The following is a 24178-nucleotide window of genomic DNA, read 5'->3' as shown; positions in this document are numbered from 1 at the left end:
GTCCATTGTTGAAGGCCATTGTTGGTGGCCATACGGTGAGCTATAGTTGATAACTTTTTACGCCATGTGGTTTCTACAGGAGAGTCTTAATCTTATATTATGAATGCTTTTATGTTATCATGTTTGTAGGCTATTGACCCATACGCTTGACTTGGATACCGATGCAAAGCAATAATAATACATCTTATGGTTTTTAGATAATTGTCCCATTGACAATCATACCACAGTTGATATCTTGTAAACCTTCAGAGTTTTGAATTCGAATTGGTTAAGCGTAACAGAACGGAAAAACTCCATATTTGTACTTGTTGTATTTTATTTTTCAAAAAACGAGATAAATAAACAGTAGTATACCGCTGTTTAAAAGTAAAAAATAGATTTAGAAACACAATTTAGGGTTACAAAATCAAAATCGAAGGACACACATCACAATAAAAGGAAAACAACGGAACTACAGAAACACTTTACCTCAACAAAAACAATCACCAAAATGCACAGACTGGACTTTTTTTTATATCAACTGACATATTCCTGACTTTATATATGACATTTTAAGAAGAACTTGTGGATTGAACCTGGTTATATGGCTAACCAAACATCCAGCTTATATGTCAATGATATGATATATGTTAACACCATATGACGGTGCAGATGATATGTAACTGCTTATAAATAGTAAATTGATAATTGGGAAGTTCACATCATTCCGTTGGTCATGTTGGTGAAGTCGTCTATCTGTATCAATAATTAGAAAAAGTCATGGTAATAATCAGCTTTTCTAGTATCAGTAGAGTCATTAATTTCTAGTTCACTGATTAAAATATGGTTATTCGGTGATCGTTTTTTATGTGTTATTGATTTTTCCATGTGATTAGGGACTTTCCGATTTTATTTTCCTCGGAGTTCAGTATTTTTGTGATTTTGCTTTTACATTGCAACCAATTACAATCATAAAAATCGTATAATTCATAGTACTAGTATATACATTAAAGCAATAGTATATTTCGCTGTTTAACCTTAAGTTTTCTATGAAAAGTTTTCTGAATTTCATTTATTGCTTATAGATATTGCTGGCAGTTTTACAGTACTATAAATGCCTGTGTTGAAGATAACAAGTTCTACAAAAGATGTGAAGACAGGCAACCAATGGATAAGCATGACAAACTTAAGTAATCAATTTTATCGATGATTTGATTTGAATTTGTCATGCTAGATATAGTATCTGTACTGAAATCTCATGTAACAACAAAATATATAAAACACAATTAAACGTTTAAATATGCTTCTAGTTTCCCTGTGATCATATTGTACTTAAATCTTGGATCACCGGATACTTTTTCATCATCTTCTATAAAATTATGTTCTATATCTGCATGTTCGGGATTTGATGCAGTTGCTTGATTGTTTTTCAATCTATATTTCAGCTTTGTATGTTCGTTGACTTCTGAATATATGACAGATGCCTTGTTCAATCTGTAAAGAAATTTGAATGTAGTATGTGTTGCATGAGTTAACCATAGTTTTCGATCAAAGACAAAATCAACAACATCTGATAAATTGATTTTTATATTTTGTTCTATTATATATTAGGTTAGGGGAAGACCTCTTAAATGTTAAGTCAAGTGACATTATGTATATGACTGTCTCGGGTCAGGAGCCTATATTTCGGTGACTGTGGTTTGTTGCTGTATATCATATTTGATTTCGTTTATTATTTTGTACATACTTTTACATCAGGCTGTTAGTTTTTTTATAGTTTCGTAGTTTCATAGTTTTACTTTTTTTCATAGTTTTACATTTGTCATTTTGGAGACCTTTAATACCTGACTGTGGTATTGGTTTAGCTTATGTTGAATGCCATTCGGTGACCTATTGTTGTTAATTCCTGTGTCATTTTTATCTGTTGTGGAAAGTTATGTTATTGATAACCATGCCACATCTCATTATTTTTCAATTTGTGTTAATCCGTCATTGATTTTTCTATGTTGTATTTTGTACATTGATGTTATCCTTTTGTCGGTTTTTTTGTTTTTTGTCATATATAGTGTTGTCACATTGTATTCGAGTAATTAGTGTGATCGTGCCTTTGGTATCTTTCGCTTCCCTTCTAATACATGTTATAATAATAAATACTGAAACACCTACAAAATAAGGCAGCAGTTACAAAACGAGTAATGAATAAGCATGACCATTCAGCAGATGCTATTAAATCTAAAACGTGCAAAGAACAAATTTAACAGTCTGAGAGTAAAATGTAAGATATGATTGACACTTATTCTGTGAACATATCTTTCTTGTTTTTTTTCCTTATTTCGAGTTATTTTTTTTTTTATTTTTTGTTTGTTTGATGAATAATAGTGATAACGTAGAAAAAAAATAAAGTTGACGTGCATTAGCAACAGAATGCTGTGTCAATATTTAGCCGATAAATAACATATCTTTAAATTTAAAATGTAAAGTGCTGATTGTTTTTCTTTTTAAGCTAGTTTCCAAGTTGAATGTTGACATATTTGTTTTATCCATGTTTTTATTATTTTCCCTGCCAAATTTTAATGTTGCAGTCTCCAGTTAGGAACTTGAAATTTAGGGGCTTTTCGTTTGAAACTGTATAATTTTGTTTTTGACCAGACAATCACTCGTTTTAATTGATTAACATTTGTCGATTGGAATCTTTTGGTAAATGATTTGCGATATGATTATGGTCCATTGTTGAAGGTCATTGTTGATGGCCATACGTTGAGCTATAGTTGATAACTTTTTAGGCCATGTGGTCTCTACAGGAGAGTCTAAATCTTATATTATGAATGTTTTTATGTTATCATGTTTGTAGGCTATCGACCAATACGCTTGACTTGGATACCGGTGTAGGAACACATTATGTATGTGTGTCTCGAAATGTTTTCTGGGCGTTCGGTCTGAAAATACAAAATCGACGTAAAGATTTAAATGCAAAAACGGGTTTGAATAACGGCACACTAACGTTTCATTCATATCATGGGAATCCATTTGGTGAAATCATTTTCTTTGTACTGCAATCTTGTTTGCTCTTACTTCTATATTCCTATTGGTACCTGTCTCTTTGTGATCGATACTGTGTTAACTATTTCAAAAATAAATCATAAACAATATTTACCTACTGATATTCCCTTTTTCACTTTTACAGTTATGCTTCCTGACACCGAACAATATCATACACATACTGATAACACATATAACCGGAATTACCAATGCTGCATATTCTAGAATTTAACGATAGGGAAAACATATTTTCATATATATCTACAAAGGTATTCATATTTCTTGTTTTTTTCGTTTGACATTGTTCTTTTGGGTAAAAACAAATTACTTGTTTCAGATAATTCTAAAATCTCTTGAAATAGAAAATATTACGAACGATTAAATACTTAGTGAATGTTTGAGGTTGAATAATGGAGATTTTAGGATATATGAATAATTAAAAAATGTAACAAAAAAAAAACTTGAAGGTAAAGATATCACGAGGAAGTGTTATAGAATCAAACGCTATTAATCAACGAAAAAATATAAATACATATTTCTAATTTTTGATAATTTTATCTATCATACAATTTTTGTTTAGCTTACAAATTGTTGTCAATATTCGACTATCAGATAGTAAACAACCCCTCTTCCTTGTATACAGTTGTTTATTGTTCCACAAAATTTGGCGACCAATACAAACATACAACAATTAAAATACTGTATATAGTTGTAGCATAACAATCGTTCTTTCAGGTTTTATCTCATATAACCTGTCAATATGTTCCTTGACGATTTTCCGTAAAAGAAAAACATTGATGAAGTATGCAATAGCGGTTTCAGCAACTTATATTTTAAAGGGATAATTTAAAATATATCATATCTTAAAATCGTTTGACAGGCAATGGATGAACGGAGGTACTCTCTAACTATTCGAACAATCTAAAGAAATACCGTTTGATTGGCCGTCCAACTGTTTTGAAACGAGACTAACTAGTTAGGTTGTTGCTGACGGCTCAAAATCATAGTTTCCTTAAAGAGTTTTGGTTTCGTGGCATTTCTATTATCCTGTTTGTTTGGTATTCTTTATAAGAATAAAATATATTTCAAATGGTTATCGATATATTTTTTTTTACATTATGAGGGTGACAAATTCAACAAGACAATGTTTTTACAGACTTTTTGCTGTCATAGAAGCAAGTTTTACAAAAACAGACATTTCTTAACGTTTATATATATATGTAGATGCTAATGTTTATGAAATTTGTATTCCATTGGCCATAACTATTAATGATTTGAGCTATCATTTTATTATTATGTCAAATGCATATCGACCTCAAAATGATGTGTCAAAATCCTTTTCCAATAATACAAATAAATTATATTAATAATATGTTCTTACTTTTTGGAATTTAGGGTCCTCAATGCCCTTTAACTTTTTACTTGTTTGTCTTTACAACTATTTTGATCTGAGCGTCACTGATGAGTCTTATTTAGTTTGGAAATATGACATTCATAAGAATCTTTACATTAAAGGCTTAACTGCTTCAGAAAACTTTTTGTGCAGGATTGTGAAACTTAAAAACAAATATACAAAAAGTCTAAAGTAAAGTATGTGTACAATTCAGTACACAATGAGCTAATTGAGACATTTGATATGACTCTGACATTCGGATTGCTTTTAACATGAAACATATACCTGCTGAAATCTGCAATGAATCTGTTTCTTTTGATGACAACAATTCGTCCACTGTATGAAAAACATGATATAATTGTTATATTCTTGAATAAATTATATTATTTAAGCATCAATACACCAAGATTCTTACAAACATTATGTGAATAGAAGAAACATTAATATACATGTACGATGAAGTTTCGTTAAGAATCAAAGTTTTATTTCTGTATTGAATATAACTTTATAAATGCAAAACAATCCCTCAACAACACAACAAAGTAGGGGACTCAAACAGCTCTTGCACTATATCATTTTTCTTGATGATTGTTAGCAAAAACAAGAAATGTCCTAAATATTTAAAATTTGAAAAGATTATGATAAATTGTTAATATATATGAATATGTGATGTATTCCCCTATATATTCATTGATATGATGGCATTTATAAAGTGATAATTTATGTTATTGATACAGTAATCCAAGGAGTAAGATTCTTTTATTAGGTAAAATAACTCTGAAAATATGGTTACATAATATTTAGCTCTTTCATACATTTAGATATATGTTCGTCGATCCCATTTTTCCTTATATTTTCTTAAAGAGAGGTAAAAGATAAAAACGAGATATTCAAACTGTTTTTTTCACATTTTCCCATACAGTTTCTCGATATAATGTCATTTTTATAATTTTAAAATATGTTGTTGGCCTTGGCGAGTTAAATAAAACACAAAATAAAACAGAGGTCACCGTGTTTGTTTTCGAGAAAATTGAGGCTGAAAATTGGGGATTTGTGCAATTTTGTAAAAAAGTTTGGCAATGTGATAGAATTTTTGGAGCAAATATTCTTTGTCGTAAATTATTAAGATCGGGTTCAATCTGAAGCTGTGATAATTGACGATAAGGGAAAAAATAAATCACTACACGAATGACTATATAATTTTTCAAGCCTTGCTTGACATTGCGGACCAGATGCTCAAAGTGATATTTTTTTAAACCTATAAAATATAGAAATAAAGTGTTTTTGAAAATGTCATTTTTATCATTTTTTTTGCATAAACTGCATTTTGTCATGCTTTCTCCAAATCTCAAATAAAAAATATATGTCACCGTGCTGGATTTTATGATCAACACGATTTATCCTAATAATTGCGTCCCCCCCCCCCCCCTTTGTAACCTCAACGTTAGCCCTAAAGTGCACGACGTCGCTGGTAGACAATTTCGATGTTATCTCTGCATAACTGACGACATTTTTTTCAGACGCATAAACATTGCTTGTAAAGAGCTACCTATAATTGGTAATATTTTTTTGGATATAAAATCATGTGAATCATACATGCATCTCTTTGTTTGTGGTCTAAGTGAGAAACATCTCAAAAAAAATTATTACGGACTGTTGATAATTTCTACGGCTTTTAAAATTCAAGACTCTGCAATTTAAAACTTGACATACAGGTACTACTGTACACACTCGTATATTAAAATTTTATACCATATGTTGACCTTTAGATGTTACTTTTTGTTTTGTTTTTTGGGCTGCTGTTTCATTACCATACTTCTTAAAATTCCTTTTTATCACATTTTTAATCACTTTTAAAAATGTATTCATAAAAATAAAATGTTATTCGGGTCAATGATTACAATTGAATAAAATTGTGATGCTCCTAAACAGTTTTAAAGTTCACTGTTTTTATAGCTAACTATGCGGTGTGGGCTGTGCTCATTGTTGAAGACCGTACGTTGACCAATAGTTGTTCATTTCTGTGTCATATTTGTCTCTTGTGGAGAGTTGTCTCATATCAATTTAAACCCCATCTTCGTTTTTATCATGTCAGAAAACCAAAACAAAATCTCAAAAAGGAGAATCTTTAATATGCTAAAGGATGACTTTGTCCAGACATAGAAACTATACCATAATTTTGAAATTTTTGATTTGACAAAAACGATTGAATTAATAGCGAGAGGACTAGACATATTACCTAAACCCCCCCTCCCCCAGCTTTTTTTTTTTTTTTTTATTCCTCTCCCAACTTTTCTCACTATGCCCACCTAAATTACGATTTCAAAGCAAGTCACTTTTATAATCTTGTACATTTATATACATGTACTTTCTCCTCAGTTTTTAATGCTGTTTTTATTCGAAAAGGGAGGGAGTGGGGAGAGGGTGGCAAGTTGCGATTAAAATCGAAATACTTTTTTCGTTGCGTAATTTTATTGGTAAATAACTATATAGATTTTTTCACCAGAGTGCGACGCATTGCGGGTACATTAAATAACGCACGTTCATTCTTCTGTCTGTCCTTCCGGTCCTTCTGGTTACTTAGATTTTCCAAGTGTACAATTCTTGCCAAATTTCTATAAAACTGATATCGTATGGACACGTTCGAAAATCAGTGTATATCAACTATTCTTAGAGTTATGCCATATGGAAATATGAATTATATTGGAAATTGCAATGCATTTGCTGTCATTCCGTCATTTCTCTAAAAAAAAATTAAAGAACAAAATAAACAGCTGCGCTACGAGCGCATAATACGCCCGTCGTCTTATGAAAAAAACGTAATACATGTTTTTAAAATAACACGGGCGTTGTGTAGGTTGTCACAGTGGCGGATGCAGAAATTTTCATAAGTGGGGGCCGCTTCCGTCACACTTCAGTGATTCCCCTTATAGTCAACCAAATATTTTTCTTAAAAGAGGGGCCGGGCCCCCTCCCCCCTAAACCCGCCTCTGAAGTCATGCTTAGTATATCCTGAGTCATTCCTTATTCTTGCTCAAAAGGAAGTTTATATATCACAACATGTTTTCTATGATAACAAATTGAAGCTCAATAAAAATTCTAGAACTCAAATATGAATTAAAGAATCATTACGGAAAAGTATACAGATCTTAAGAATAAATTAACTAACAATTATGTGAAATTGTATGCAATAATTATAAATAGTTTCTGAGACACAGCGCAATCTATGAAAAAAAAAACACCCTGTTTTAGTTACAAAGTCCTGTAACTCAAAAACTTCCCCCAAAAGTATACAGGTCGTTTGACCATCATGAAAAAACAACCATGTTAAGTTTAATGAAATTAGGATAAAACGCTGTACCATGTTTACGAGGGACAGAATGAAATCGTGCATTTGTATACCATAGTACGTCCCGTCAAAATTTTTACGGGCGTATGAAAATATTGTTGGCTATTGCCTTTTGTTAAATACAATACGTGCTACGTGAAGGAAATAGGAACTTTGTTCTTTTATTAAAGTTGTATCATTGTTAATATTAGCGGCATACCATTATTTATTTATCGGATCTCGGCACTTACGAAGGAAACTCTAAAGCCGATATATCAAAAAGTGACGGTTTGCGGGAATTCAAACACTTAACGTCGCGCCAAGAGTTAACTCCCTTAAAACTGTATCGGATGCCCTCAAATTATGGTCCTTTTAGGTCATACAGATCTTAACTTGTTTTGGCTTTCACATAGTTGGTGTTGATCCTTCCTGATAAAGGTATATACAAAGCATTTCGGACACATATAATTTGCAAAGTGTTAAATTTATTTTTATAGCACTAGGCAGCTACCTCTAGAGATTGCTTATCATTCCGCGATGAAATCATCAGCTCAGTAGTATTTCGAAACACACAAGATTTAAAACCAACCCCTTTTGACAGGGGTCAATTGACAATTGATTATTGCGAAAGACAATGCTGTCGAACGTTAAGTGTTTTGTCAGTAAAGGTAATGAATGAGCTAAATGTGTGATGATTCTGGTTTCTCCAAATATGGTTAATGTTCTAAACCAGATTTTACGCCAAAAAAAAATATATATACAAACGTTCTGAACAAATATTGTGTAACAGTTCTGTCATCCATTTTAAGAAATAATAAATAATTGTTGTTCTTTTTGGAGTAATTCAGTAAAATTTATTCTTAAACTCTTCTTTTTTAATTCATTGATAATTATCATAGATAAAATTGTTCTGGTGTTCAATTGTTTCAATTGTTTTTATTTTGAACATTTCATTCTTTGAAATAATTTCTGGCATTTTATAAAATACCTTTCAATTTTTCCAGGCATTTTGTCAAATGCCTAGAAAAATCAGTCATTACGTCTGTAATGAGTGAATCTTGCCTGAAATACCTAAAATTTTCAGGCATTTTACAAAATGCCTAAATTTACAAAAATGCCTGCAACATATTTATAAGTTTGGGTGTTCACGAAGAGTCAACACTGAAAACAAAAATGAAGTGTTTTCCTGTTTATATTCCAATATTATTATAAAGCTCGGAAAACGAAAACAACTAACCTATGTCAATCTCCACTGAGAAGTTTTCATTGTATTCAATGTCATCTATAGTGCTATAGACTTCACAGATATACACGTCACTGTTGTTTTGTACAACATCTTCAATAATATAGAGATAAGTTGATGAAAGTATCCTTCTTGTGTTCTCCTGTCTGAACCATTTGTAGTGTGGTCTGGGATTTCCATCTCCTTTGCATGTCAAATTTATCGTGGGCGTATTTTTGTCATATTGCACTTTGTTTGGCTGTTTGGTTATATTGATATGTCTAACATGATCTGCAAATTTATGTTAGAAATTACCTTTTAAATAAATGAATTAAATGTGAATAATTATGAAGCTATTTTCTTAGAATTATTTGAAATATGTTTATGTATAGTCTTCGCCTTGCGGCAAAGGTGGAAACAATGATATTTTAGAACTATTTCCTTAGCATTGAAGAACACATTCCGGATGTTCATGATTTATGAGTAGTAGTTGTTTAATTATGAAATAAGCTAATAATGCCGTGGATAAAAATACAACCAAAGCACGAATAACTGTATGAACAACAGATCATAGATATCTGAAGAATGATGCAACACGAACCCGATCATAAACCGCGGTGATTTCAGGTGTTCTGTTACGGTTGGCAGATCCTGTCCTACATCAGGCTGTAGTTAATTTGCCTATCTAAGTACAAACGCGATGAAGTCGTTTTCGGTATTTCTTATTTAAGAAGTAGGGGTCAGGGTTGTTGTTGCGTTTGTAGCTGAAATAATCAGTATAAATGTTGCACAAACAAGATTTTGTTTTCGAAATTATTCCTTTTCATCAGTTAGTTTTTATTCAAGTCAAACGCTTTTCGTATAAATAGAAGATCAACAGTTTCTTCCAGTACACCAGAAAATGAACTTTAATTGACCATATTCACAAAGATAAAAATAGTTTAGTCCTTTTTACCGCAGTTAATGTTATAATCCAAACAAACGTATACTTTATTTTTTCCATCCGATAACAATTAGAATTATTATAAAAGGAAAACTAAGCATATGCTATCGACATGATGAACTTTTTATGCTATTGAATTGCATGAAATAAAAAAAAATAACCAAGAGATATGGAGTTACTGTTTTCTTATTGTGAGCATTGATTTCGTCTTAACTTTAACGGGTTTTCCACGTACGAAATGTACAATATGTTTTACGATCCGAATAAAAAGAAAATGAAAGAAAAAGATAACATACGTTATTGCCTTTTTTTTATAGAAAGAGGAATTACATTCATTATTTGTAGTGTAATGCCATTGATTAAGGTTGGAATTCACTGTGTTAATATGTTACGAACAATGACGTTACGTCATAATACTAATGTGTTCCCCATAACGACGTTCATAGTCTTGAAAAGTCCCAAGATGGATGAAAGCGCTAGACAATGCTGCTTTTAAAACTCTTTTTGTGTATTTAATTTTAAATAAATATAAATATATATATACATATTCTTTTGAAATATATTATTCATTCATACTATAATCTGATAATAAACTGTAATTTGCTCTATTCTGTTTCTGTTCAGGTAGTTTCCTCCTTTATATACGGAGCACTCCCACTTTGGGATATATCGTTTCAAAATATTTACAGATATTTACATTTACATTAAAATTTGCCTATTCCCACATTAAAAAGTAGTTTTATACTTACAGTAAACATCAAGGGGCTCCGTTTCTACATACATTCCCAGCACATCATTTAGTGATTCTTCAAAACATCGGACTTTTGCTTTGAAATGATCTGCTGCAATCTGAACTGTCAGGTTGCTGGTGCCTCTGTAGGAACATATGGCAGGTGTCTGATCAATAGCAAACGTAGTTTCATTGCTGTAGACTACGGGCTCTCCTTGTTGTGGAATTATCTGCCAAACAAATCTTCCCGGAGGCTTTCCAATGTTACCTGTACAAATAAATTTGACTGTGTCCCCTTCACGGAAACTTGTAACAGATTTTTCAGTGGTCAACACAGGAGTTATATTTACTGTATCAGTTAGAAGAGATGACCTGCTGTCTCGATTGGGACTGGGAGCAAAGTTGTTTCGATTGTTTGGGAAATTTGTGGAACTGTTGTCTTGTTTCTGTATTCTTATTGATGCAGTAACTACACAAGAAATACTGTCAGGCACTGATGGATAGGCTAAAATATATATACAAACTGAAAGTAGTTTTGTAACAACATTTATTCTCGAAACAGAATATGTTTTGCACCATAAGCGTAGCTTGCTAGATGACACAATGAATATACCAAACTCCTTTAATATGATATTCAAATATTTATTACTATTTTTGTGTATTCACTCAGTGTTCTTGAATTTCAAAGTTATTGAATGTCTGATAAAGTATTTAAATAAACATCTAAATTAACGTTAACACTATATATGTTAGGTATTCTAAGGCTTTACGGTAGGTTATAATAGAGGTAACCGGTGAGATCACGAACCAACAAATAATGACGAACGAACGTATTGGGAGCAGTGATTTTTATCTTGGCTACAGCTCATTAAAATCGAATTATCAACTAAAATACCCCTTGACACCTCACAAAGTTTCCTTTATTAGAAAACAATGATAAAATACGAGCTTTCAAGTAGAAGGATGGATATATAAGAATGTATTTTTAACTTGACAGTTGAATACCGGAAGTGCCTATGTACGGATTGAAACGAAACAGTACGTATAAATGTATACCTGTGGTGATCACCTTCTACACTTTTAGTAGTCACGTGGAATGATAGCATGATTTAATCATGGGGAAAATCTTTTAAACACAACGGTGCATGTGTTTGATAGAAAACATATACAGAAGATATTGAATATATACTTGTTAAAAAATAAACATTTAAACTAGTAGGGCCTAACCCTTTAACTTGAAGGTTTTTAGCTCACCTGGCCGAAAGGCCAAGTGAGCTTTTCTCATCACTTGGCGTCCGGCGTCAAACTGATCATACGTTATACTGGAATGTGTATGACTTACGCGTATACTTATCATTAACTACGCGAGGACAATAGCTGTTGAGATATTTTATAAACGACTCATCCTCATTTGATCTGATAATTTTAATACATAAAGCAATCTCAGTAAATTATGTAAATGATTTTACTACATTGTTATATTTTTCCTTGTATTTAAAACAGGCTATAATATTGTGTGACACTCTTTTTCAGAGATGCCACACAAATGCCTTGACATTTGTATTGTGCATACAACATAACTACAAGTTACTCATGGTGTTAACGAGAATGCAAATACAACAAAACACATATGTATGCTCACAAATGGAAACTTAATTGAAATTATAAGATGATTAAAAATAAAGATCAAAATGTACATGGTGCTGTTCTGCAGTGTTTTTACAAATTCAACAAGCCTTGTGGTCATCAAATTATGTACAGATGACAATTTGAATACGTACCAAATTTTGTTTTGTTCAAATGTTTTATAATATCTACACTATTAAATGAAAAGACCTCATTTTGTATGTTGCTTTTGTTCCTTCCACAATTAACTAATCATCATGCCTATTTGTCCTATAGCTACCATGCATAGTTGCATTTGACATCCTCACTGATGATACTTCGTTTGGCTTATTTTATATGGAAAAAAAATAAAGGCGTCAAGATATTGTTTCCGTCATCGGACGGACTTTTTAGTCAGATACAAGACTTCCGTTTAGAACTGTTTAAAATTACACAGAATTTTGGTAAACTAACAAACCATCATGCATTCCATATATGTGTGTCCATTTTCACATTGCTCTGGTCTACTTATTCGGTAATTTCATCTCTTGCTTACGCTTGGGATAAAATTTCAATATAACAAGCCAGGTCATGTGAAAGTTTCAACAAATTGATAGCTTGTATGAATTACTTGTAAGATCAAATATGATTATTTACCGGTTCCAGGAATTTAGAGAAAACTGGATTTTTATCGCTTCAACGGACATAGGGATTATACAATACCGGTTACTGTAGCTCAAGTACCCATAACATTGTATGTAATCGAGTAATGAATCAAGGGTCATTTGAAAATTAAACCAAACTCTGTGTAATTTGAAATAGGTCTAAACATTGTGCGTTCATATCACTCAAATAGTTGACCTTTGCGTTGACATTTATAAGACTTAAATTCGAATAGTTTGAACTGGTGAATATTTTAAAATGTTATATTGACATCCGTTCAGGTTTAACATACTTTTGATACCTTTAGCTGAAATTCCCAGTCACAAATATTTTACACACTTTAATCCTAAAACAGTTTTTATACTTTCAACCACGCATTTAATGCCCTTGATTTCACGGGTGTTTTCTAGTAAGAATAACATGAAAAACGATATATTGTACGATTGTCAATGAAACAGTTACTAGTACCCACTAGAAATCAAAGGATGTTGATGTCAAATACTGCTCACCTTAAAGCCTTACATTGAACAACATCCTTTACTGTAGAAAATAAAATGTATAGCAATATTCCGACAAGACAAAATGTGAATGATTTTATTTTTAAACAGAACACATTTCCTAACAAGCAACAAAACCACAACTGCATTACACGCTCTTTACTTGGGACAGGTAGAATGTGATTAGTTATATATAAGAAGATTTGGTATGAGAACAAATGAGACAACTCTACTCAAAGTCACAATGTATAAAAAGTAAACAATTATAGTTCAAAGTATGATCTCCAACGCGGAGCTTTGACTCGCACCGAACTATAAATGGCCCCAAAAGACCAGTGTTAAACAGCGGTATAATATACATAAATATATATATATATATATATATATAATGACAGAATAAATAGTCAACGATCAATCTTACAGGGCTATGGATCATGTAATATGATTCTGTACACTACAAAATATAATATATAACAAATCAAAAAGGGTACAACATCACCATTAAATAACTATAAAATTAACAAATATTAGATATTTCGGATAACAGATATCCTTCTTCATTAATAGCACGATGTCAAATGAATCATGTAAATATATTCAAACTGAGAAACTTTTTCTAAATCTTGAAATTTATACAATTTAAGCGAACACCACAGACGCTGATACAATTTTAAAATTTCCAAACACGGCGCAAAGATTACAAAGATATGCCAAATGAAAAAAGTTATTTTCGATGTGAACTACCACAACTCTAAATTTCCAAAGGTTGTGACAGTTTAGATGTTATAACTGCATCGAGGGCAGTCCTCAAACAAAAAAATCAAAAATGTCCTAACCGATCCAAGTTGGTATAATATTTCAAATTTGACAACGGTAGGGCAATTGCAACAGAAACTACATATTTAAGCCTCCCAAACGAATAGCAGTCTAATAATGATAAGAAAAATAATTTTTATCTAATGAGGTAAAATAATTGAATAATTGAATGTGGCTACGTACTTATACATCCATCCCAAATGGATATGGAGCCCTGTAATTTAAACTGGTATTTGAAAAAAACTGTAAAGGCAGTACTAAAGCCGGAGTTACTGGAAACAAGTGATGATAGGAAAATGAGGGACTCATTCTATATTTTTCATTTATGCCCTCTGAGGAAACTGTCCGTAACTTTCTTATCCAAAATCTTTCCCGAGCGACTCTGTCGACCTTCGACCAACCCTCGTTGTGGTCTATGATTGTGATGGTAAGGTTTTTGAGATCAGCTTGTGTGTGCCCCGGTGATCTCAAATGACGACTTACGGGTAGGTCGGGCTTGCAAGTGTAGTCACTTCGATGACCATTCATGCGTTTGTTGAATGGCTGCTCTGTCTCGACAACATATTGCATGCCAAATCGGCACTGAAGGAGGTATACAACATTCTGGGTTTTGAAAGTTACATTGCAAAATACAGTGTACACAGACCCAGTCGAGTGGCAAGTAAATGTTTGAGTATTTAGTATTTGTTGACAAGTCAGACAACGTCTGTTACCACATGACTTGCACCACCCTGCAATTGAATAGCTTTTATTTGAGGAGACGTCAGCTCTAACTAATAAGTCTTTCAGACTTGCTGGTCTCCGAAAAGCTAAGACAGGAGGATTGGGAAAGATCTTGGATAATTTAGGGTGTTTGGCAATAGTTTGCCAATTGGCACGGATCAAACGTGAAAGGTTAGTAAAGGCTGGATTGTATGTTAGAACAAACGGGACTATTTTGCTGCGCCTCTTCCGTTTGTACTGTAAGAGGTCATTGCGGCTGTTATTGTTAGCGCGCGCAAACCCCTTATCTATGTCCAATTTCTTATAACCTCGTTTTGTCAAATATCCGCGAAGTTCCTGTAACCGTTTCATGACAGCCTCCTCAGAGGAGCAAATCCGCTTGACTCTGAGAGCTTGACTGTACGGGATACTTTTTGTACAGTGTTTGGGGTGACAGCTTTGGGGAGAAAGGTACTTATGTTTATCTGTGGGTTTACAGTAGAGGTCTGTATATATGACACCGTCCTTTATTAATGTGGTTGTGTCTAAGAAAGATATTTAAGAGTCGGAAACTTCATACGTAAATTTAATTGAATGGTGGGCGTTGTTTGCATGTCTGATGAAATCATCCAGTTTTTGTTGGGATTCAATCCATTTCATGTCAACATCATCAATGAAACGGAACCAAGACAAAGGTTTGGATAAAGATGCTGCAATAATTTGTTTTTCTAATTTGCCCATGAAAATATTGGCGTAAGACGGTGCAATTTACGTCCCCATCGCTGTCCCGTTTATTTGAAGATAACGATCACCATTAAAGGTGAAATTGTTGCATTTCAGGACCAAAGTAAGCAGCTGGACTAAACATTCAGTAGGTGGTTCTAAAATATTGCGCGAGTCCCATATTTCCCTACAGGATTGTATGCCGTCATCATGAGGTATGTTGGTATACAATAAGGTGACATCTAAAGTGACAAGGAGGGTTTCCGGAGGAAGAGGGTTCATGGATTTCATTTTACGAAGATAATCTGTAGTGTTTTGAATGTGGGAAGAAAGATTTTCTACATGAGATCTTAAATGAAAATCGACGAATTCCGAGATTTTCTCGGTCAGATGGCCGTTTGCGGATACAATGGGTCTACCAGGGTTGTTAACCTTGTGTATTTTGGGAAGAAAATACAATCGACCAGGCTTGGAATTCTCTGGCACATCTAAACTGTCACAACCTTTGGAAATTTAGAGTTGTGCTAGTTCACATCGAAAATAACTTTTTTCATTTGGCATATCTTTGTAATCTTTGCGCCGTGTTTGGAAATTTTAAAATTGTATCAGCGTCTGTGGTGTTCGCTTAAATTGTATAAATTTCAAGATTTAGAAAAAGTTTCTCAGTTTAAATATATATACATGATTCATTTGACATCGTGCTATTATTGAAGAAGGATATCTGTTATCCGAAATATCTAATATTTGTTCATTATATAGTTATGTAATGGTGATGTTGTACCATTTTTGACTTGGTATATATAACTGGAAACGATTTCTTGACGACTGTTTTATAGTTTGGAATTCGGATATATCTGTCTCAGATTTTCATTCTGATTTAAATTCTTTAAATCCATATATTCATTTCACTATTAACAGAAATGTCAGGGAAATGCCGTTTTTGGATATTTTGGTTATTATAACGGAAGACAATGAAATTGTCACAGATATCTTCTCTAAAGACACTGATACACATATGTATTTAAATTTTTACTCAAACCATCCAAAACATGTTAAATTAAATATACCTTTTAATCTAGCGTCAAGAATAATCACTATTACAAGTACAGACATATTACGCAATAAAAGACTGGAAGAATTAAAAGCGTATTTAAAGAAGCAACACTACCCGGAACAAGTAATAAATTATGGAATTCAAAAGGCACTGACAAAAGGACCAATTGTTACAGAATCACGGCGATCCGAAACTACCGAGGAATCATCGAACAATTTAAACAAAATTATTCCGTTTGTCACAACTTATAATCCGCGAGATTATGACATTTTTAGTTTCATGCGACAAATTGAAACAAATTTACACAAAAGTGAAAGAATGGACAAGGTCTTACAGAAAAAGAAGATTATCAACAGCAAAAGACAGTCGAAAAGTCTGAAACGATATTTAACATCTTCAAAATTTGACTTTAATGAAACTGTGCCAATTGTAAAAAAATGTACCGATAAACGATGTATGACTTGTCCAAATTTAATAGAAGAAAGTTCAATTTATTTCAAAAATGGAAGGCATTTTACTGTGAGGCAAAATATGTCTTGTAAAAGTTCAAACGTCATCTATTCTCTCATATGTTCAAATTGTGAGGAATTCTATGTTGGAGAGACAAAAAATGAACTGCGGACTAGAATGACTTTACATAGACAGCAAACCAACCATGAAGATTTAACACTCATCAGGGCAAACGACCATTTCCATCGTTGTTCTAATGGACGATTTAAAATATTTCCACTGTATATGGTCAATCGTCAAAATGATTTTCTCCGGAGGAAGAAGGAAGAATTATTCATAAACATTCTCAACCCGGGATTAAATGATAAATGATATTCTAATTTTAACGTAACATTTTAAAGTCTTAAAATGACATTAGTAGTCTCCCTTGTATTTGTTAACGTCATACTATTGTTAACGTCAATCAATTGTTGTATTTATATACAAGTCACATTACCTGAAGATCTGCGGAAGCAGTGAAAGTACTAGTAAAAAAGTGATGCATTGAAACCGTTTTTATCTTTTAATAATTTTCTTATACATATATATATATACATATATATATATATATATAAAATGAGAAACACTTTGCAGCGGGCGTTAACGTTTTAACAGCTACCAACAAAATAAGTTTGGTCTATTACAATTTATCAATATAAACGATAGTTTAATGTCAAAAAGACAATTTTAACCTAGGACAAAATGGCGTCAAATAAACTATCGTACACAGGTTAATTTTAATATGATAATTTGTTTTCAGGAGTACATTGTACAGATATATTTTCTAACAAAAGGGATTTTTTTATTAATAGTACGAATACAGAAGTGAAAATGTGTTCATCATACTAAATGCTTATCATTGGTGGTACATATGAAAAATGGAAAGACGAGATATAACAAAAAATAAGTAAACATTGAATAAAAAATGCATTACAAATTGTGTCTACAGGTCAAATTAACAAGAAAATACGACTTGACAGTATTTGTAGTTACTGAGACTTGTTAAAAGCCAAAAACAAATAAGAATACGAAATCATGGAACAGAGTCATCTCCTAAAACTGATGCAGTCTAAGAACACATGATTACAATCAGTTGAGCTCGACCAATCAGATCGGCAGAAAGTAAAATAACAACAAATAGTAATATAGTGTAATTGTTGCTTGGTACACGTTTTATTCTTTCATTTAGTTAATAGAAACCAGTCTTGAACAAATTTAATTGTAATGTGAAAGGTGCAAATGCCTTGGAAAAGTGCGAAAAACTATGTATTCCACTTTAAAACATCGCTATGTTAAGGTAGCACAATACAAAAGATACATTTTTATATCAAAATTTCAATTTTGGCACTTTTTAATACTTATTTACATACTTTACCTATAGAAGAAATAATAAATCATAATTTCTTTACTGTTAATGACTATTGATGCTAATTAGTTTGGTAAACAAACACCCATGGCTGACCAAGAATAGATAAAACATGTGGGCGGTCTTTATAACTGTTTATCTTTGAGATAATTGGACAATGATTTGACCTGTTATCAGTAACCCAGACAAAATTACCATGTGGGAGATTTTTTTTCACTGCTGAAAGTAATTTATAAAAAAAAAAGGATGGATAATAGTAAATCAAGAAAAAGGAAAAGAGGGAAAAAATCTACAAAGGATAAAAAGTCGATGTTCTTTGAGTATAAATATTCTCTTAAAGAATCTGACAAAGGCTCTTATTACAACCAGGCACATGCTTTTGAACAACTGGAAAGTGAAGAAAGTTCTGACACTGACAGTAGCACTGATTTTGGAAATCAAAGTGTATCCTTCAGAAAACTGAATTCGTCTGGTACATGTATAAGTAGAGAAGAAAGTGAAAATGAAAATAGTGAAAGTGACCAAGATTTGAACAATGAATGGAACATTGAAATAAGACAGTCTGAAAATGAGGAATCGGATTATGAAGAAGATAATTTTAATGATTTAAATGATGATGAAGAGGAAGAAGAAGATGGTGATGAGGTTGGAGAGGATGAAGCAAATTCAGGAGTACACGGAAGACTTATAATTCATCTTAAACCTTTGCAAGAAAGTGTTTTATCAGCAGCAGTGTGCAGAAATTGTCACATCGGATCCCTTAAGCTTGAAATCTTGCCAGGCCAACGTGGGTTTTGCTCCAGACTTCACTGGATTTGTGAGAACTGTCACCATACATGTGAATTTTATTCAGATTCCAATACTGGATATGGATCTGGTCATTCTAAGGACATTAACAGATTGTCTGTCCTGGCAATGAGAACAGTTGGAAAATCTCGAAGTGCTCTGTTTAAATTTTGTTCTATTATGGACCTTCCAGCTCCTATAAATTATAAACCTTATACAAATGACACTGAAGCATTAAAGGAGGTAGCAGAAAAGACGTGTAGGGACACAATGTTAGAGTCAGCCGAAGAATTGAAAAAAATAAAGTGTGATTCCTCAGAATGGGATGGAGAAGGACCATGCAACTGTGCGGTATCTGTACATGTGGATGGATCATGGGTTCATGTGGGATACAGTGCAAGGAATGGCTTTGTTAGTGTTATATCTATTGATACTGGGAAAGTACTCGACTATGTGACTTTGTCAAATGAATGTAAAGGATGTAAAAAATGGGAACGTGAGGGAAAAACAAATACAAGAGAATTTCTTGCATGGTTTGTTGAACATGACAAAGTGTTCACTCTAAATCACGAGGGATCAGCAAAAACCAGGGAAGCTCAAGGTGCTGTCATGATATTTAGAAGGTCAGAAGAGTTCAATGAACTACAGTATACAACATTTGTGGTCGATGGGGACAGTTCGGCATATGGTAGTGTTGTAGTTACCCATCCGTATGGTCCAAACATTATAATACAGAAAGAAGATTGTGTTGGTCACATACAAGGACGCATGGGAAAACATCTGAAGAGATTAGTTGACCAAAACAAAGGTATGTAATCTTTTTATTAAAAAGTAATAATATAATCAGTATATACAATAATTTCTCATAGACAGATTGTCTTTTCAAATATAATTCTACTTACATATATATATACACGCAGTTATTAGTGGTATATATACTTTATGCATTAAAGTAATGAGGATTGAGATTATCAATTAATTTATTGACACAAATGTCATATAATATATGTTAACATATTAACACAGCTGGATGTTAAATAGTATTAGTATTACAGGATAACTGTTTTTTGTATTTTCTCCTTGGAATATGAATGAATAAATGCTTTCTATAAAACATGCAAATGTGAAATAGTAGAAATTTAAACTTTCTGAGCGTGATGAAATAACATGCTAAATAGATTAATATAAAAAAAATCACTTACCAACACTCCCCCCCCCCCCCCCCCCCCCAGCCGAAAAAAAATCCTATCTTTTAAAAAAAAATCTGTGCTGGAAAGTGTAAAAAAAAATTAACTTAATTGTTTTTTTTTTTGTTTTTTTTTTTTATTTTTAATTTTTGGCTTTTGGGTTTATTTCTCTCCATTCCTTCTATTAGAATTTTTATTACTGAATTTTTCAAAAATATTTATAGCTGAATGAAAATCTTTACTCTTACAGGTAAAAAACTTGCAGATGGGAAGCAAATGACGGGGAAGGGTAGACTGACTAACAAATTAATCAACAGCTTTCAAGTTTTTTATGGTATGGCGATCAGAAAGAACAAAGGTGATGCCGTAGCAATGCAAAAAAATGTGATGGCCATACTTTTTCATTATTCTAGCACAAAGGAAGAACCACAACATCATTATTGCCCAGAGGGTGAGTTATCATGGTGCAAATGGCAGACTGACAAAGTGTTAGGAACAAGCAGTTACCGACCTCTGAAAAATCCCTTAAGTCCAGTACTTATTGAAATGCTCAAACCCGTCTTTGAAAAACTGTCATCTCTGCAATTATAAAAAGGAGCAGAAAATTGTTTGACTCAAAACCAGAATGAGTCATTACATCATGTGATATGGAGTTACCTTCCTAAAGGGGAGTATCACAGTCCTTCTGAAATACAATTAGGAGTTGCACTTGCTGTTGGACATTTTAACGAAGGAATGAATAATTACAACAGCAAGCTGTTTGATGAAATGAATTTAAAAATTGGGATAAACAACAAATCATTGTGGATGCGAATTGATGATACAAGGCTTAAACATGCAGCGTATAAACACAGTGCTAATGTAAAACAAAGAAGGAAGGACCTCAAAGCCATGGAAGCTGGAAAACTGGACTCATTGCAGTATCATGACAGTTATGCAAAGGAACAATACTATAGTAGTGCATCTGTTTCTGTAACAAGTAATAAAAACAAAACACATCGTAAATGCAAGAAATGTGGGAATCCCATGAAAGGACATAAGAGAGGTTCATGTGAACAGGCAAATGTTGACTAAACACTTTACTTATTGAAACATTTATTTATTTATTTCCCGTGTCTAATTTGGTCAAGTTTCCATTATGTCATTTTTCCTGCCAACAACTTCACAAAACTGCACCATGGACACTTTGTGAGCATTCTGTAATAGAGAAAATATGACAGATTTCAGTTACATAATTTGATTGCATTTACTGATTTTATTATAGATGTATAAAATATTATGTTTAATATTTTAGTGGGTTTCTTGTAAATTTTAAATATATACAAAGCAACTGATGACTTAGCTTAGTATGAATACCCTTCTAGATAGTTCTCATGTATTCAAGTTAAGTATTTTTTTGTTTTTATTGTTATTTTAGATCATTTGCTTTGTTATCATATTTGATTTGTTATGGCTGTCATCAAAATAATGTCATCATGAATTAAAAAAATTGAAATATTTGCCACTGGACACAGGACCAAAATTCATAAAAAATAAAGAAATACAAACCTTTTTTATTTCCCCTTTCACATCAAAAGGTGCCACAGATCTGAGATAATTAAGCACCTCTTTTGGCCAGGCATAGTTGGCATCTTCAGTACCTATTTCTGCGTCCTGTCAAAACAAGAAGGCAATGTAACATCATGAGGCAAAGTAACATAAAAAAAATGTTGACATTATGTTAGCACTTCTTTAACTTTTGAGATTTATTTAAATATGAATTTTTATGCCGATGTCCAAGAATTATTTCTTTTTTATGGTTTTGTTTTTCTTTTATAAAATAATATCATCTATTTGATTCGTTATATTTGTTTCATGCATACCTTCATTGAATGTGCCCAGTTACAATAAAAAATCCATCGTATTTTCCTGTCACCCCTATTTCTTCTTCTTTGGGAAGTGACACTGTCTTTAATAAAATCTGCAAACTGCTCCCCATTTAACCTACAGGTATATAAAATATTTTTTTTATGGTGATATAAATGATGAAAAGATTATTGTTTTTGCTTTATATCCAGTGGCAAATATCTAATTCATATTCTGTCGGAATTGATAAGTGGTTTTTTTTTTTTTTTTTGGAAAAGAGATGAAGGATGATGACATGAAAAGCAATAGTAGAAAAATAAAGTTATTAAAAATGCAGAAGTGTTTTTAACCAATTTACTGATAGAATTTATTTCAGACATCAAAAGGTTGTAATTTCAGTAATTCCCCATGTGGTACCCCAATATATCCTATATACAACAAGCATAGCTTACCCACAATCATTCACTGCTTCTACAAAAGTTCTTTTTTCATCTTCTTCATTTAGATGGTGACTATGTCTTCTGTTTGGTACTTTTGGCATGTTTAATTTGTCAATTGGATTTTGTTCTTGTTTTTAAAGTTGAAATGGAATTTGGATGAAATTTTAAAATATCAAGGAATTTTTTTTTAATGTTCCACTTTAATGGAAGATTCCATTTGATATGGGGAGGATTGCATCAATAAATCTTACTTTTTGTTAATTACCATTTGAAACAAGTTGTTTTTTGTGAAGAAATATATTCTGATACAGTTAATATTTGATTTTGAAAGACTATAATCCTTGATAAAGAAGAGGAATGTATTAATTAGCAATCTCAGGTTTCTGTTGTTATCCTGTTATAATTCATGGGTCATGTCTAGTCAGTGGGGGAGGAGTTGTGACCTTATCTGTAAGCTGTTAACCCTAAGCTGGGTCAAAGTGATGTAACTTCTCCCGCCAATTCCAGGATCTTTGTATACAGGGTGTGCATTTTAAGCTTTATTTATAGTTTGTGTAAATTGATTCGTTCTTTCTGGTCACATTATTGTTGATTTATGATTAAAGGTCAATCCTATGCTGTTTCTATGGTACCTTTGTCTCATTTACACAGAAAATTGAGGTTACACAGAGGAAAAGTAGTATTTTGGGGTTTTTCCACTATAGCATTTTACATGAAATTTCCGACTTTGATTGAAATTAGCTCCTTCATTGGTACCCCGAGAGGCTTGGTTTTGGTATATGTTGTTGCTAAGCCTATTATCTGCAAAACCGTGTCTCAGATTTCTAGTGGAATGTATAGAACAGATTTTACACCCAATTAATCATTGTGTACTATATTGATGTCAGAGTGTTTACACTAATTAGAGGTCTGAGAGAGAATAGAACATCATAGGAAAAATCTGAGACACAGTTTTGGAGGTCATGCTGTGTAGAATAAGATTTGATAAGAACTTTTTATCTAACAACCAAGATGACAAAGCTAAATTCATTTAAGTACACAGACTGAGATTTCTACACTAATAGCATCATAATTGATTGCATAATGGTTGCATAATACTGACACTGCATTCATTTGAAAGATAAATCTCTTAGCTATCCATACATGCCACTTTTATGAATATCCATGCATTATTGAGAAAGTTACAGCAGTTTAAAAGAGGGGAATTGGAGGTATAAAAATCTTTGTATTGTGCTACCTTAAACAGGCCACCTAATTATTTGTCATGTAGGTGTAAAAATAGTATTTAAAAGCCCCGCAATATATAATGTTTCGCTCTATGTACGATAAATAACTCTTATAAAGACTCTCTGAAGGTTAATTAGGTGGCCT

The 24178-nt window shown here is 32.4% G+C and overlaps 4 protein-coding genes across 4 annotated transcripts in view; 1 reads left to right on the top strand and 3 right to left on the bottom strand.

Annotated features, from left to right (window-relative positions):
* The window catches only part of LOC139529038 (immunoglobulin superfamily member 11-like), a 238474-nt gene that overhangs the window by 211541 nt on the left and 2755 nt on the right, over nt 1-24178 (bottom strand). The window lies entirely within an intron of this gene.
* On the bottom strand, nt 1166-11740 carry LOC139528934 (basal cell adhesion molecule-like). Its single transcript, XM_071325181.1, has 6 exons — nt 11704-11740; nt 10654-11139; nt 8977-9252; nt 4697-4747; nt 3134-3239; nt 1166-1473 (listed from the first exon to the last, which is right to left on the bottom strand). Exons 1-6 carry the CDS (start codon nt 11738-11740, stop codon nt 1266-1268), a joined length of 1164 nt encoding a protein of 387 aa, XP_071181282.1. The 3' UTR covers nt 1166-1265.
* LOC139527036 (uncharacterized) lies at nt 18555-22701 on the top strand. Its single transcript, XM_071322289.1, has 2 exons — nt 18555-20143; nt 20773-22701. The coding sequence occupies exons 1-2, from the start codon at nt 18796-18798 to the stop codon at nt 21111-21113; spliced, it is 1689 nt and encodes a 562-aa protein (XP_071178390.1). The 5' UTR covers nt 18555-18795; the 3' UTR covers nt 21114-22701.
* Nucleotides 21632-24043, bottom strand: LOC139527037 (uncharacterized). The gene is made up of 4 exons (XM_071322290.1): nt 22820-24043; nt 22385-22505; nt 22071-22175; nt 21632-21719 (listed from the first exon to the last, which is right to left on the bottom strand). Exons 1-4 carry the CDS (start codon nt 22906-22908, stop codon nt 21648-21650), a joined length of 387 nt encoding a protein of 128 aa, XP_071178391.1. The 5' UTR covers nt 22909-24043; the 3' UTR covers nt 21632-21647.

The sequence above is a fragment of the Mytilus edulis genome, chromosome 6 (genome assembly GCF_963676685.1).
Source record: "Mytilus edulis chromosome 6, xbMytEdul2.2, whole genome shotgun sequence".
Taxonomy (NCBI): domain Eukaryota; kingdom Metazoa; phylum Mollusca; class Bivalvia; order Mytilida; family Mytilidae; genus Mytilus; species Mytilus edulis.
This window is presented reverse-complemented; position numbering and strand designations above follow the sequence as displayed.

Excerpts from the sequence above, each read along its gene's own strand:
- LOC139527036 (XM_071322289.1), top strand. The coding sequence starts at position 18,796 with ATGGATAATAGTAAATCAAGAAAAAGGAAAAGAGGGAAAAAATCTACA. Across the intron at positions 20,144-20,772 it reads ATTAGTTGACCAAAACAAAG|GTAAAAAACTTGCAGATGGG; the intron begins GTATGTAATCTT and ends TTACTCTTACAG.
- LOC139528934 (XM_071325181.1), bottom strand. The coding sequence starts at position 11,740 with ATGCTATCATTCCACGTGACTACTAAAAGTGTAGAAG. Across the intron at positions 11,140-11,703 it reads GACTACTAAAAGTGTAGAAG|CCTATCCATCAGTGCCTGAC; the intron begins GTGATCACCACA and ends TATATATTTTAG. Across the intron at positions 9,253-10,653 it reads GGAGCCCCTTGATGTTTACT|ATCATGTTAGACATATCAAT; the intron begins GTAAGTATAAAA and ends ATAAATTTGCAG.
- LOC139527037 (XM_071322290.1), bottom strand. The coding sequence starts at position 22,908 with ATGCCAAAAGTACCAAACAGAAGACATAGTCACCATCTAAATGAAGAA. Across the intron at positions 22,506-22,819 it reads GAAGCAGTGAATGATTGTGG|GTTAAATGGGGAGCAGTTTG; the intron begins GTAAGCTATGCT and ends ATATACCTGTAG. Across the intron at positions 21,720-22,070 it reads TGAAAGGGGAAATAAAAAAG|AATGCTCACAAAGTGTCCAT; the intron begins GTTTGTATTTCT and ends TCTCTATTACAG.